The following is a 13,877-nucleotide window of genomic DNA, read 5'->3' on the forward strand; positions in this document are numbered from 1 at the left end:
AAAGCCCCTTGAAATTTGATTAAAAGTATTTCTGTCAGATTTGCTAGTGGTAAAAAGTTTTTATGTACAATGTACAGAGTTCATTTTACCTAAATAAAGTAGTCCATCTCTGGGATGGAAAAATTTGTGCATCCCAACATGACGTTTGTGCATCCCAAAAGTAATGACAGAATATATGGTAGAAGCACGCACAGATTGAGGTTTGCCAAAAGTACAATATAAAAACTAAACTGTTAATATTACTTATCTATTAATAATGACATCATATCTGTTTAAGTAAAAAAAAAAGAGTGAAATTATATATTAGTTTTATCAAAATGGTAAAGCCTGTCAGTCATTTAAAAAACAGTTTTAGAAATAAAGAAAGATGTAAAGAAGATTTTTTTCACTTTTGCTTTTCACTCAATAGTTTTCTATGCTTTTAATTCATATTTTCTCCTGTGGACACTGAACCAAGCTGACAGAACCTTCACACACACTTAGTACTATCTGTAGTAATATCTGTCTCTTTTTCTTCATTACTTTCAATTGTTTTTTATGCAAGAAAACACTCATTGTCACTTGCTGTTTCTCCAACTTTTGCATCTTTTTTGGAGGCATGGTGATAATATCAGACTAACTCCTCTCTCTCACTGCAGCGTGTAAAACGAGCAGACGACGTGTTGCCGTTTGGTTGATTTTAATCATGCAGAATCAGGCAGGTGAGTCTCGTGACGAGAAACTCGTACAGTACTGTACACTGTACAGTGGATTGGATGCAGTACATCGTTCAACAACAATCAAATGTGGTCGGGGCATGAGAACTGTTGTAAAAGATAAATGTCTGGCCAGTGATTAATGTGATTTTTACGAAAATTCGTAGATACGAACAAACATCACCATATCCAGCTATTGTCCTGCAGTTCCCCTTTCTGCCACAACCCCCTCTGAGCAGCATTCACTCATTTCCTCTTATTCTCATTTGTCATTGTTGTCCTACATACACGAACATGACATACAAACTAAGCACTCATGTACACACTAATTTTATCCAGACGCACACATATTGTTGTTTACATGGCATTATTTTGGATGTAATATTCTAATTAAGACTAAAATATTGACTGTAATTATTATCAGCTTTGGCTGGAAAATCCACAGAAATAGGTAGAGAGAAATTAAAGTAAATGTATTTAATCACCCGGTCAAGAAAAAGTCAACGCACACAGGTTACATGTATACACAGATGCATTAATGACTCTTTCCTTCCATGTTTTCCATCTCCAACCATGAACGGTTATGGCTGTGAGCCGCTGGAGTGTTCGACTCCACTGGTGTGTGTGATACCTTCATGGATCAACGTCACCCTGCCTGCGACTTTTCCTTGTACTCTGGTCTTTTTTTTAAAGCATCCGTTTGAGTTTTGACGCGGACTTAACGAAACGTAATTTGAAGCTGTTCCACGCTATTAAACGAGATTCTTTCCAGTTTGAACCCCCACCATCTCTCAGACTTTCCAAATAAACCTGATCCAGCTGTGTGCGGCTGTGCGCCCTCGGTGCGTCACCCGACAGCCGCCAGAGAGAGGAAGATGTCCGGCGTGGCGCTGCTGTCCGTGTCCCTGAGCCTGAGCCTGTTGTGGACCACCGGGGGCTCGGCGGGGAGCGGATCGGACACCCTGCGGGACGTCCTGGACCGGAGCCCGCTCAGTCTGAACGACATGTTCAGGGAACTGGAGGAGCTGATGGAGGACACCCAGCACATTCTGGAGGAGGCTGTGGACCAGGTCTGCGTCATGTTTTATCCACTCAGAACAGAGCTGTTTTTAGGTCAGTCTGACCTTCACTAGGTCCAATGATTAGAGTCTTCATCAAGATAGAAGTTCTCTAAATGCTGTCCAGTCGGTTCAGTCAGTAACTAGTACTGACTGTAAACATGTAAACAGACATGTAACAATCTATGTTTAGGTCTCCGTGTGTCATAGATTTAATGGTAATTCCAGAAATCAGTATTTCCATTAATACTAAGACTACTACGACTGTGCTATTTTACCCTTTTCCTACGACATACACATTTGGAAAACTGAGCAAGCCACTGAGCAACTTTTTATCATTTTAAATTCAATTTAGCATCAGCTTATTCGATATGCACACTAGTCTGTGTCAGTAGTACGAACATGTCCTCAGTATGCCCATCAGGGTGAGGCTTACTCTCATGCCTTAGTAGAGAAATCTACAGAAGGCACCAAAGGCCACTCCATTTATTTCCTCTACCAAAGGATTTAATGTGTTTTTCTCCCATCATTGCTTCATTCATTTGCTTATAAGCAGGAGTATTAAATTTTCTATCAACAAATTTTCATTAAATAATTGTTGTAGTTATGATGGTTTGTACCTTCTGAGTGTGTTTGTGTGGTTGTGCCTGAGATTTATGAATCAGTCCCATGTGTATCCTCATGTGTAATTCAACAGATAACTACTGAGACGGCTAAATCATCACTGGATCACCGTTCAAACTCCCTCAACGGCCCAAAGAAGGTGATAAAGGCGGGAGGCAGGGCACTAGACGGAGCAGACAAGACGGGGGACAAGTTGTTGTTTTTAAATGTTTTTCTACACGTTTACAGTAAAACATATTTCTTAAATAGAGGAAAACAAAGTGGTTAACAAAATGATCCTCTTTTTCAAATCTGATGGGTTTTATATACAGTATATACAGTATATATACAGTATATACATATATATGTGTATATATATATGTACATATATGTATATATATGTGTATATATATATGTATATATACTGTATATGTATGTATATATATGTATGTATGTATATATATGTATGTATTTATATATGTGTGTGTATGTGTATATACAGTATATATATATATAAATTTGTATAATATATAAATAATATATATATAATATATACAGTATATACTGTACATATATTCATATACTGTATATATGATATAGTAATTTGCTCCTTTGTCATTTTCTGTTATTACAATAAAACAAAAAGAAATCAAAAAATCAAATAATAGTTTAATTAATTAGTGGTCTATTTGAGACATAATATCCTTACATTTTTCCATTTATAGGAAACCATGAACACGACCGGACACACTGACTTGTCGCATGCTGACACAGACACACACGCTCACTGGAACAGTGTGGATCACGTGAGTCCTTTTTATGTGATCTTTGGTAATAATTAGCAGATTGGACTCAGAAGATTCCTGCACTTCCTTTGTTGTGAGGTCATTTGTTTCTCTGTACATGCTGACATGCTTATATCAGAGTGGCCTTTTTGGATGAACACACAGCTGTGGAACATGCTGGCTCTACTTCCAGCAGGTAACAAATCCAACTGCCCACAGTTTCAGGTCAAATGTTTCTTTTTTCAGAGTAATAGTACAAACTTCAGAAACACAGATAAACACTCAAGTCCTTATGTGTTATCATCCCATTTTGAGTTACACTGGCTCCACAAAGGCACTGGAAGCAGTGATTTTAAATGTCTCCATTACACTTTTCCACAGATTCTTAAATAAAACTGTGGCTTTATGCTCTCAATTTGTCGAGATAGAATGACATCATCCCACAGACTAACCTACCCTGTACTTTTCATACTTGTAACCAACCAGAGACCAGCTTGGATTGAGGTCGCCAGTGCTGCTTCCTTTGCCATTTAACTTTAAATGGCGCTTTTGATCTTTTCTGGCAGCTACACAGAAAACAGTTAATGGAGTCTGTTGGTGGAGGGAAAAAAATACATCACAGAAGCAAATAAATCTGCAAACCATTCAGGACGGGTCTGCTAAACTGAAATGACTAACTGTACAGAAATGTTTCCCTCTGCATTGCGTCTCTCTTGAATTACACCTCAGGGAGTCACAGTAAAAGTGGTTGACTCAGCACCTGCAATTTTCCTGCAAACTTTTACGGTGTAAATTTAAGACATGTGGACACCTGGGGTACATGTGACTGAAGGTTAGCTAATGTCGTTGTTTCATTCAGGTCATTAGTAACTGGGGGCCTCAGGAGATTCCACTTTAACAGATCTTTAAGGCTCTGTCATCTAAATAGGTTTAAATAAGTAAAAAGTAAGCCAAATGGTCAAATAGTAAAATTTAATTTCAGAGACAAATTGTTCTGACTTGGGGCTTTGTTTTAGTCATTTTTTGTTTTACTATGCAGCCTCCCTATTAGTCCTGATTTACCTCACACTTCTTTACTATTCTGTGATCAGTGCATGAGTTTCCTTCTTTCTTTTGTAAAAACTTTATGAAATTTTTTTAATCCCCAAATGGGGAAATCCTTTTTACACTCGACACACACATACAGGCCAGAGCACGCACACTTTGCTTTGTGCAGTGGTGCTTTCAATGTCTCTCCACTGGAGCGAACTGGAGTCCCATCTGGTCTCCATAAGACTTCCTGAACAACACCCCAAAAAAAGTTTTTAATGAAATGTTTACAATCCTCACACCAATGATTTAACTGTGCAAATACTGTTTGAAATGAGTGCACCCGGAATTAAATATATGTACTATCATTTGCATGCATTAGATGAATTGATTACTGCCCGTGAAGCAGTGATGTGTTGTAATTATCAGTGTTTGTGTGTTCGTCTATCCGTTAGTCCACCAAATATCTTCACAACCGTTGCAGATAGAAAGATGAAATAAAAAGCGTTATATTCAGGGAGGCAAAGAGATGAAAATTAGTTCACCGCCTTGACCTTGAAAAACTAGGTCAAGGTCACATTTTCACTTCTATACATTTTTAGGTACACATCGAAGAAAGACAGGAGGAAAGTGTGTTCGTAGGAAGAGAGAGAAGAGGAGCGCCAAGAGTATAGGACTGAGAGTAGGGACGTTAAATGTTGGAACTATGACAGGAAAAGGTAGAGAGTTGGTTGACATGATGCAGAGGAGGAAGGTAGACATACTGTGTGTCCAGGAGACCAGGTGGAAAGGTAGCAAGGCTAGAAGTTTAGGAGCAGGGTTCAAGTTGTTCTATCATGGTGTAGATAGGAAGAGAAATGGAGGAGGAGTTATCTTGAGGGAGGAGTTTGTTAGGAATGTCCTGGAGGAAAAAAGAGTGTCAGATAGAGTGATGAGTCTGAAGCTAGAAATAGAAGGTGTGATGTTCAATGTTGTTAGTGGGTATGCTCCACAGGTAGGATGTGAGCTGGAGGAGAAGGAGAAATTCTGGTCGGACTTTGATGAAGTGATGCAGAGCATGCCTAGAAGTGAGAGAGTTGTCATTGGAGCAGACTTCAATGGACATGTTGGTGCAGGAAACAGAGGTGATGAGGTTGTGATGGGCAGGTTTGGTATCCAGGAGAGGAACGCAGAAGGACAGATGGTAGTTGACTTTGCAAAACGGATGGAAATGGCTGTAGTGAATACTTTCTTCCAGAAGAGGCAGGAACATAGGGTGACCTATAAGAGTGGTGGTAGGAGAACACAGGTAGACTACATCTTGTGTAGACGGTGTAACCTGAAGGAGATCAGTGACTGTAAAGTAGTGGTGGGTGAGAGTGTAGCCAAACAGCATAGGATGGTGGTGTGTAGGATGACTCTGGTGGTGAGGAAGATGAAGAGGACAAAGGCAGAGCAGAAGACGAAATGGTGGAAGCTGAAAAAGGAAGAGTGTTGCATGACTTTTAGGAAGGAGTTAAGACAGGCTCTGGGTGGTCAGGAGGTGCTTCCAGATGACTGGAAAACTACAGCTAATGTGATCAGGGAGACAGGTAGGAGAGTACTTGGTGTGTCATCTGGAAGGAAAGTAGATAAGGAGACTTGGTGGTGGAATGAGGAGGTACAGGAGTGTATACAGAGAAAGAGGTTAGCTAAGAAGAAGTGGGACACTGAGAGGACTGAGGAGAGTAGACAGGAGTACAGGGAGATGCAGCGTAAGGTGAAGGTAGAGGTAGCAAAGGCCAAACAAGAAGCTTATGATGACTTGTATGCTAGGTTGGACAGTAAGGAGGGAGAGACTGATCTATACAGGTTGGCAAGACAGAGAGACAGAGATGGGAAGGACGTGCAGCAGGTTAGGGTGATTAAGGATAGGGATGGAAGTCTATTGACAGGTGCCAGTAGTGTGATGGGAAGATGGAAAGAGTACTTTGAAGAGTTGATGAACGTGGAAAATGAGAGAGAACAAAGACTAGAAGAGGTGACTGTTGTGGACCAGGAAGTAGTAAAGATTAGTCAGGATTAAGTGAGGAGGGCACTGAAGAGGATGAAGAGTGGAAAGGCAGTCGGTCCTGATGATATACCTGTAGAGGTTTGGAAGTGTCTAGGAGAGGTGGCAGTAGAGTTTCTGACTGGGTTGTGGAGGAATGGAGGAGAAGTGTGCTGGTGCCCATTTTTAAGAACAAGGGAGACGTGCAGAGTTGTAGCAACTACAGAGAAATAAAGCTGATGAGCCATACAATGAAGTTATGGGAGAGAGTAGTGGAAGCTAGACTAAGGGCAGAAGTGAGCATTTGTGAGCAGCAGTATGGTTTCATGCCAAAAAAGAGTACTACAGATGCAGTATTTGCTTTGAGGATGTTGATAGAGAAGTACAGAGAAGGCCAGAGGGAGCTGCATTGTGTTTTTGTAGATCTGGAGAAAGCTGATGACAGGGTGTCCAGAGAGGAACTGTGGTATTGTATGAGGAAGTCTGGAGTGGCAGAGAAGTATGTTAGAGCGGTGCAGGACATGTATGAAGACTGTAAGACAGTGGTGAGGTGTGCTGTAGGTGTGACAGAGGAGTTCAAGGTGGAGGTGGGACTGCATCAGGGATCAGCTCTGAGCCCCTTCTTGTTGCTATGGTGATGGACAGGCAGACAGACGAGGTTAGACAGGAATCTCCATGGACTATGATGTTTGCAGATGACATTGTGATCTGCAGTGAGAGCAGGGAACAGGTGGAGGAGAAGCTAGAGAGGTGGAGGTTTGTCCTGGAAAGGAGAGGAATGAAGGTTAGCCGCAGTAAGACAGAGTACATGTGTGTGAATGAGAGGGACCCAAGTGGAAGAGTGAGGTTAGAGGGAGAAGAGATCAAGAAGGTGGAGGATTTGAAGTACTTAGGGTAAACAGTCCAGAGCAATGGAGAGTGTGGAAAAGAGGTGAAGAAGCGTGTCCAGGCAGGATGGAACGGGTGGAGGAAAGTGTCAGGTGTGATGTGTGATAGAAGAGTTTCAGCTAAAAGGAAAGGAAAGGTGTACAAAACTGTGGTGAGACCAGCGATGTTGTTTGGTCTAGAGACAGTGTCACTGAAGAAAAGACAGGAGACAGAGCTGGAGGTAGCAGAGATGAAGATGCTGAGGTTCTCTCTGGGAGTGACCAGGATGGATAGGATCAGGAATGAGTACATCAGAGGGACAGCACATGTTAGAGGTTCTGGAGATAAAGTCAGAGAGACCAGACTGAGATGGTTTGGACATGTCCAGAGGAGAGATAGTGAATATATTGGTAGAAGGATGCTGAGCTTTGAACTGCCAGGCAGGAGGCCTAGAGGAAGACCAAAGAGGAGGTTTATGGATGTAGTGAAAGAGGACATGAAGGTAGTTGGTGTGAGAGAAGAGGATGCAAAGGACAGGGTTAGATGGAGGCAATTGATTCACTGTGGGGACCCCTGAAGGGAAAAGCTGAAAGGAAAAGAAGATCTCGGAAACTCTGTGACAAATAGAATTCACCAGTTACATGTTGGATCACGGGTCATTTATTAAATGACCCTGACCTACTACACCCATTGGATTCAGGGGTGTTGCAGGATGTTGAAGTCTCTGACTGCCTTATTAGTATATCCTCTTTATGCCAGCTTTCTTAATTTTTAGCCTTGACTGCCACAATGTCCCATAAGTACAGTGAAGCTGCTCTGGCTTTGCTCTACAGCTATGTTCAATTTCTGCGTTCAAATTACACCAATCCGCACCAATTCTTTCATTCATCCTCATTTTTTGTTCCTAGAGTGTCTCTGGTGAGTGGCTTAAATTGTTCATGCATTTCTGTGCATTTTGAGAAACACAGGAAGGATCATATAAAGGTTTGGCTTTTACGCATCTTCTATCAGCAGCTCTGTAAAAGTTTTAGGCCAATGAATGTGTGTCGGCAGAGAGATTTCTGAAGTGGACCTGACTGGATAAAATATCAGACACACAATTACTTTTTGAGGAAAAAGCAGAATTGTGGGACTGCTTTTCCTGTTTCTATCAAATGAGTTGTATTTTGCTTTGTAATGTGCTGTCAGCCTCCTGATTGTGTGTCTGAGTTTGAGACCTGAACCCTAACTCTCTGCAATTCATGCTGGTACACCGGTTTGGTTTGACTTTATTATTTTAATACAAATGGATACTGAAATGTTCTTTTTCTCATTCCCCTTGTCTCTTGCATTAGGAATGTATGGTGGACGAGGACTGTGGCCACCATAAATACTGCCTGTATGAGATAAAGAAGTCCAAGTGCCTCCCCTGCATACCAACAGACATGGTGGGAATTCAGTCACAACTGGCCTTTCTGTCAGTTTCTTTACCTAAAGCTGATAAAGTTGTCTGCATGCTGAATTCTGCAATAGCAACTTAGAGAGGAGAACTCTTTTAAAATTTGCAGGTGATCTAGCAAGCTAGCGTTAAGTCAGACATATTTCTCATATTTGTTAGCATGTGGACACAAGTAGCATCTTTTCTTCTTGGCAAAACAGGGAAGAATAAATGGTCAGACACAATGACATAAATCTAAGATTTATGTAATGATTAAAAAACACTATTTTGTCTATGCTTGCAGTAATTATATTTAATGAGATTAAATATAATCTCATTGTGTATATCCATCCATCCATCCATCTTTCTCCGCTTATCCGGGGTCGGGTCGTTGGGGCAGCTGCTTAAGCAGGGAAGCCCAGACTTCCCTCTCCCTAGCACTTCGTCCAGCTCCTCCGGGAGAATCCCAAGGCGTTCCCAGGCCAGCTGGGAGACATAGTCTCTCCAGTGTGTCCTGGGTCGTCCCCGGGGCCTCCTCCCGGTAGGACGTGCCCGGAACACCTGACCAGGGAGGCATCCAGGAGGCATCCTGACCAGATGCCCGAGCCACCTCATCTGGCTCCTCTCGATGCGGAGGAGCAGCGGCTCGACTCTGAGTCCATCCTGGATGACCGAACTCCTCAGCCTATCTCTAAGGGAGAGCCCGGACACCCTGTGGAGGAAACTCATTTCGGCCGCTTGTAACCTGGATCTCATTCTTTCGGTCACGACCCACAGCTCGTGACCATAGGTGAGGGCAGGAACATAGAGTGACCGGTAAATCGAGAGCTTTGCCTTTCGGCTCAGCTCCTTCTTCACCACGACGGACCGATACAGAGTCCACATCACTGCAGACGCTGCACCGATCCGCCCGTCGATCTCCCGTTCCATCGTACCCTCACTCGTGAACGAGACCCCGAGATAATTGTATATATATATATTATCCATCCAGAAAATGCACACACACACACACACACATATATATATATATATATATATATATATATATATATATATATATATACATATATATATATATATATATATATATATATATATATATATATACTGTATATACTCTTAATTTAGTTTGGAATTTAACATATATCAATAAACATACCACCACTCGTAAGGCAGACCAATGGAATCGGGTGCGCTGCCATATGGGTAGCAGCGAAGACAGGGGGTCACGAGGGACCAGATACCTTGGTTCTGGATCCAAATTCCTGGACAGGGGTTGGACCTTGTTCTTTCCTGGAGTTGCATCAGGCGTGAGGCGCAGGGTGGATGTGGGGATACTCACAAGCCCCCGGCTGAGCGCCGCTGTGTTGGATGAGAGGGTCCCCTCCCTAAGCCTTAAGGCTGTGGGGGGGGGTGTCTCTGAATGTTGTTTGTGCGTATGCACTGGATAACAGCTCGGAGTATTCAGCCTTCTTGGGGTCCCTAAATGGGGTCCTTGATGGGATCGCTGCAAGGGACTCCATTGTTCTCGTGGGGGACTTCGATGCACACGTCGGCAATGATAGAGACATTTGGAGGAGCGTAATTGGGAGGAATGGCCTCCCTGATCTAAACCCGAGCGGTGTTATGTTGTTGGACTTCTGTGCTAGTCACAGATTGTTCATAACTAACACCATGTTAAACCCAAGGATGCTCATAAGTGTACCTGGTACCAGAGCACCCTGGGTCGGAGGTCAATGATCAATCTTGTGATCGTATCATCTGACCTTCGACCATGTGTTTTGGACACTCGGGTGAAGAGAGGGTCAGAGCTGTCAACTGATCACCATTGTGAGTTGAGTCCGTTGGTGGGGGAAGCCTCTGGATAGACCTGGTAAGCCCAAACGAGTAGTGCGGGTGAACTCGAAACGTCTGGAGTAAGACTGTCTACGAGGCCGTCAACTCCCACCTCCAAAGAAGCTACTCTTGCCTCATTGTGGAGGCTGAGGAAATGAAACCTGAATAGTCGATGTTCAAAACTCCCATTGCTGAAGCTCTATAGCTGAGAACTGTGGTCTCATGGTCTTGGGTGCCTCAAGGGGCGGTAACCCTTGAACGCCTGGTGGTCGGGGAACCTGGTCGACTGAAGGAGGCTTTCATCGGCATGTTGTCCCAGGGGACTCCTGAAGCAGTTGCAGGGTACCAACAGGCCAGAAGGACTGCAGCCTCGGCTTTGTGGAGGCAAAACGGAGGGTATGGGAGTTCGGAGAGGCCATGGTTGTTCTGGAGGCACCAAAGTTGTTCTGGAGGACTGTCTGAAACGGCTGACCATCCAAGCTGTGTACAGCAAGGATGGACGAGGATTTACAGTTTGGTGGGCTGAGGATTACATCACTGCTTTTTGCAGATGATGTGGTCCTGTTCGCATCATCTGTCTGTGACCTGCAGCACTCCCTGGTCTGGTTTGCCGCCGTTTGAAGTGGCGGGAATGAGGATCAGCACCTCTATATCTGTCAGTGGACTGCCTTCTCCGAGTGGGGAATGAAGTCCTTCCTGAATTGAAAGAGTTTTAGTATCTCGGGGTCTTGCTCACGAGTGAGGGAACAGTGGAGCGTGAGATTAGACGGAGAATGCATGATTATTTATTTTGAGTGATCATCCGAATTGTCCCAATAAAGTGTCTCAGCATCCAGAAAATGCAGGTCAGCCAAGGTGCTATTGCTACAGAGCACAACGGTATTATTAAGTGACAACAATATCTCCTGGTAATGTCTTTTCTGACAAATACAACAAACATACCTCTTTCATATCTGCTTGTGTGTCCCCATGTAGCCCTGCACAAAAGATGAGGAGTGTTGCACACATCAGAAGTGTGTGTGGGGCCAGTGTACAGTCAATGCCACCAACGGATCCGAAGGAACTATCTGTCAGGGGCAGATGGACTGCAGGTCCGACCTCTGTTGTGCTTTTCAGCGGGGTGAGCACAAAAAGGACCTTAGTCAGTTAACGCCACATACAACTATAACTAGTTAGTACGAGCTCAGGTTATATCAGTTTAGTTTATATGTCTCTACCTCAATTTTTTTTTTCTTTTCAATAGAGCAGAAAAACATTCAGTTTTGGTGAGGACCTGAATAAATGGACGGATCCAGTCGTTTAACGTTAGAAGACAGTTTCTTAAGTTTTTGATGTATTTTGATGTATTTTTATGTTTGTACTTGATAAAAGGAAACCGCAAGTTTTTTCTTTGTTTGGTATTTTTGCAGATACTGCACTTTGGCTTAGCAAGGCATTGTTATGTTCCCACTTAAATTCTAATTCGATCAGCATGTTTCATCCTGATGCTAGAATTATGTGACCACACCCTGCATCACTGCTGAGTGTGATAAGACGTGATCTTTGTTTCCCATGAAATCACACCAGACAGTAATGTCACGGTGTCCTGCTGTCCTGCAGCAGCATTATGAGAGGAACGGTCTTATGAAGAGGTGTTAAATTCCTTTTTCACGTATTTCCTCATCTCAATCTGACTTCTATCCTCCACTAATATGTGACATGACCCAATGTAAGTAAGCCAAATGGAAATGGTAAGACAAACATTCATTTTTATCATAGCCGGATTGGTGCGGACATCGTTGAGCATGTGTTAGTGACACGCCGTTGCGGGACATGCTGAAGCGAAGTTGCTGTTATACAAAAAAGAAACTTTTCTCACAAATGTAATCCACTAGAACTTCATCTTTCAGGCAGTAGTGAACATGTTAAACTCAGTTGAGTTAGATAAAAGTTAAACCAACTAGAAATATCCATGGGAAAACCCCTCTTATCGTTGACTGGACTTAAAGGAGCAATGCAAGCAAAAATATAATTTCATTGAGTATTTCCTTTGAAATTTCCTTTGAAAATGGTAAAATGGGTAAAATTCCTTTTTTTCTCAATTAAGTTTTATTAAAACACAATAATCTTGACTCAGTTGCACACAGTCTTTCACTTCTGGAAAAGAGACCTGAGTTGTGAATTTTGGCTTCATTTTATCATTTTCTGTTACAAGAACCTGGTAGTCGGTGCTTGTGGTAAACAAAATAAGAGGCATCATCTAACATCTTCCTCCAGAGTTCCTGTTCCCAGTGTGTAATCCCAAACCAGCCAAGGGGGAATCCTGCTGGAACCACCCCAACCTACTTATGGATATGTTGGCCTGGGACCAGGAGGGCCCCCGTGACCACTGCCCCTGTGCTGACGGCCTGCAGTGCCAACCTAACGGGTGAGAGCAAATGTATATTTACAACAAAAACCATGTGTGATGATTAAATGTATTAAGACTGAATCCAAATCTTAGATTAGTTACATACTGGGGAATAAACACACGTCATCGTATTCATATCGTTCTTTTTTCCCACACAGGCGTGGATCTGTTTGTGGAGCGTAGTGCTGAATCCTGATCAGGTGCTGTACTGTCCTCCTTGAGCATTCACCAAAGAACGACCCAACATGTGACCAGCTCAGATCAGAATAGGATGTTGCTTCAGCAAAGGACCACATTATTTATGTCTTACTACCAATGTGTATTAAACATAGAGCAGCAAATTAAAGACTAGTTTTTAGTTTTAACTGAGAACAGAGACAAGCAGTGATGCAGTATTCTTTATTTTCTCATCACAACTTCAATGGAAATATGTTGCTTCAAATTTTCCAACTTTTTGAAGACATTTTTCTCCAAAACATTAAAAAAGGAGAAGAATGAAGTTTTTGAATTGATTTAACATGAACTGGTGAAAAAGTATTTTTACCAGAGTTATCGTCCTTCTTTTGATTTTCTACCGATGCATCCAGTCTTCCACAGTGGAGGTCAAACCTGACCCCAGGGATTGTTTTTCCCTCAACAGCTTCAAAATAAAAAGTTGTAATACATTCATATTCCAGGTATTCGTAATAAAACATGTTTGTGACACGAAACCATTTGTATTACCTATTTATTTTTTTAATTATTTTCAATTTTTTTTCATCATTTATTGTGTTAATTTATTTTCATTATACTGACAACATACTTTGAAGCTTTTTCAGGAGAATGAAATGATTTCACAGTATTGTTCACGGTAATCCGGAAGGAAGCAAGGTAAATCATAGTGTAGCGGGCACCGTCTATGTTCTGGAATATTTGTTTTAGCAACAAAGTCTGGAAAGAAATCTTTGCCCATCGTGTCACATCTTTGAGTAACCCGGCAGTATCATTACTCTCTGACGGTCACTGAGGCTTTGAAAGCGTACTATAACAGTATAACAGTACGAGGAAACTTGTTGAGACCCAGGAACTGATGCGCCCTTTCTAGTTTGATGCGGCCCGCCTTGGTGTTAAGCTGCAGCACCTTGGGAATCCAGGACTCTGGGAGGCCACTAATCCGTAGGATCTTCAGTTAACTTGGCCATTGTTTCTTC

General features: G+C 42.4%; 1 protein-coding gene across 2 annotated transcripts; it reads left to right on the plus strand.

Annotated features, from left to right (window-relative positions):
- The first annotated feature begins 1,351 nt into the window (after window positions 1–1,351).
- LOC137594621 (dickkopf-related protein 3-like) lies at window positions 1,352–13,397 on the plus strand. 2 transcript variants are annotated; one of them, XM_068314261.1, is made up of 7 exons: window positions 1,352–1,765; window positions 2,451–2,525; window positions 3,082–3,162; window positions 8,380–8,472; window positions 11,274–11,418; window positions 12,555–12,705; window positions 12,846–13,397. In XM_068314261.1, the coding sequence occupies exons 1-7, from the start codon at window positions 1,571–1,573 to the stop codon at window positions 12,868–12,870; spliced, it is 765 nt and encodes a 254-aa protein (XP_068170362.1). In that variant the 5' UTR covers window positions 1,352–1,570; the 3' UTR covers window positions 12,871–13,397. The 2 variants fall into 2 exon arrangements, with proteins under 2 accessions (XP_068170362.1, XP_068170363.1); XM_068314262.1 differs by having other exon boundaries at window positions 1,357–1,765; window positions 2,451–2,516.
- The last annotated feature ends 480 nt before the right edge of the window (window positions 13,398–13,877 follow it).

Source organism: Antennarius striatus, chromosome 4, assembly GCF_040054535.1.
Source record: "Antennarius striatus isolate MH-2024 chromosome 4, ASM4005453v1, whole genome shotgun sequence".
NCBI classification, from domain to species: Eukaryota; Metazoa; Chordata; class Actinopteri; order Lophiiformes; family Antennariidae; genus Antennarius; species Antennarius striatus.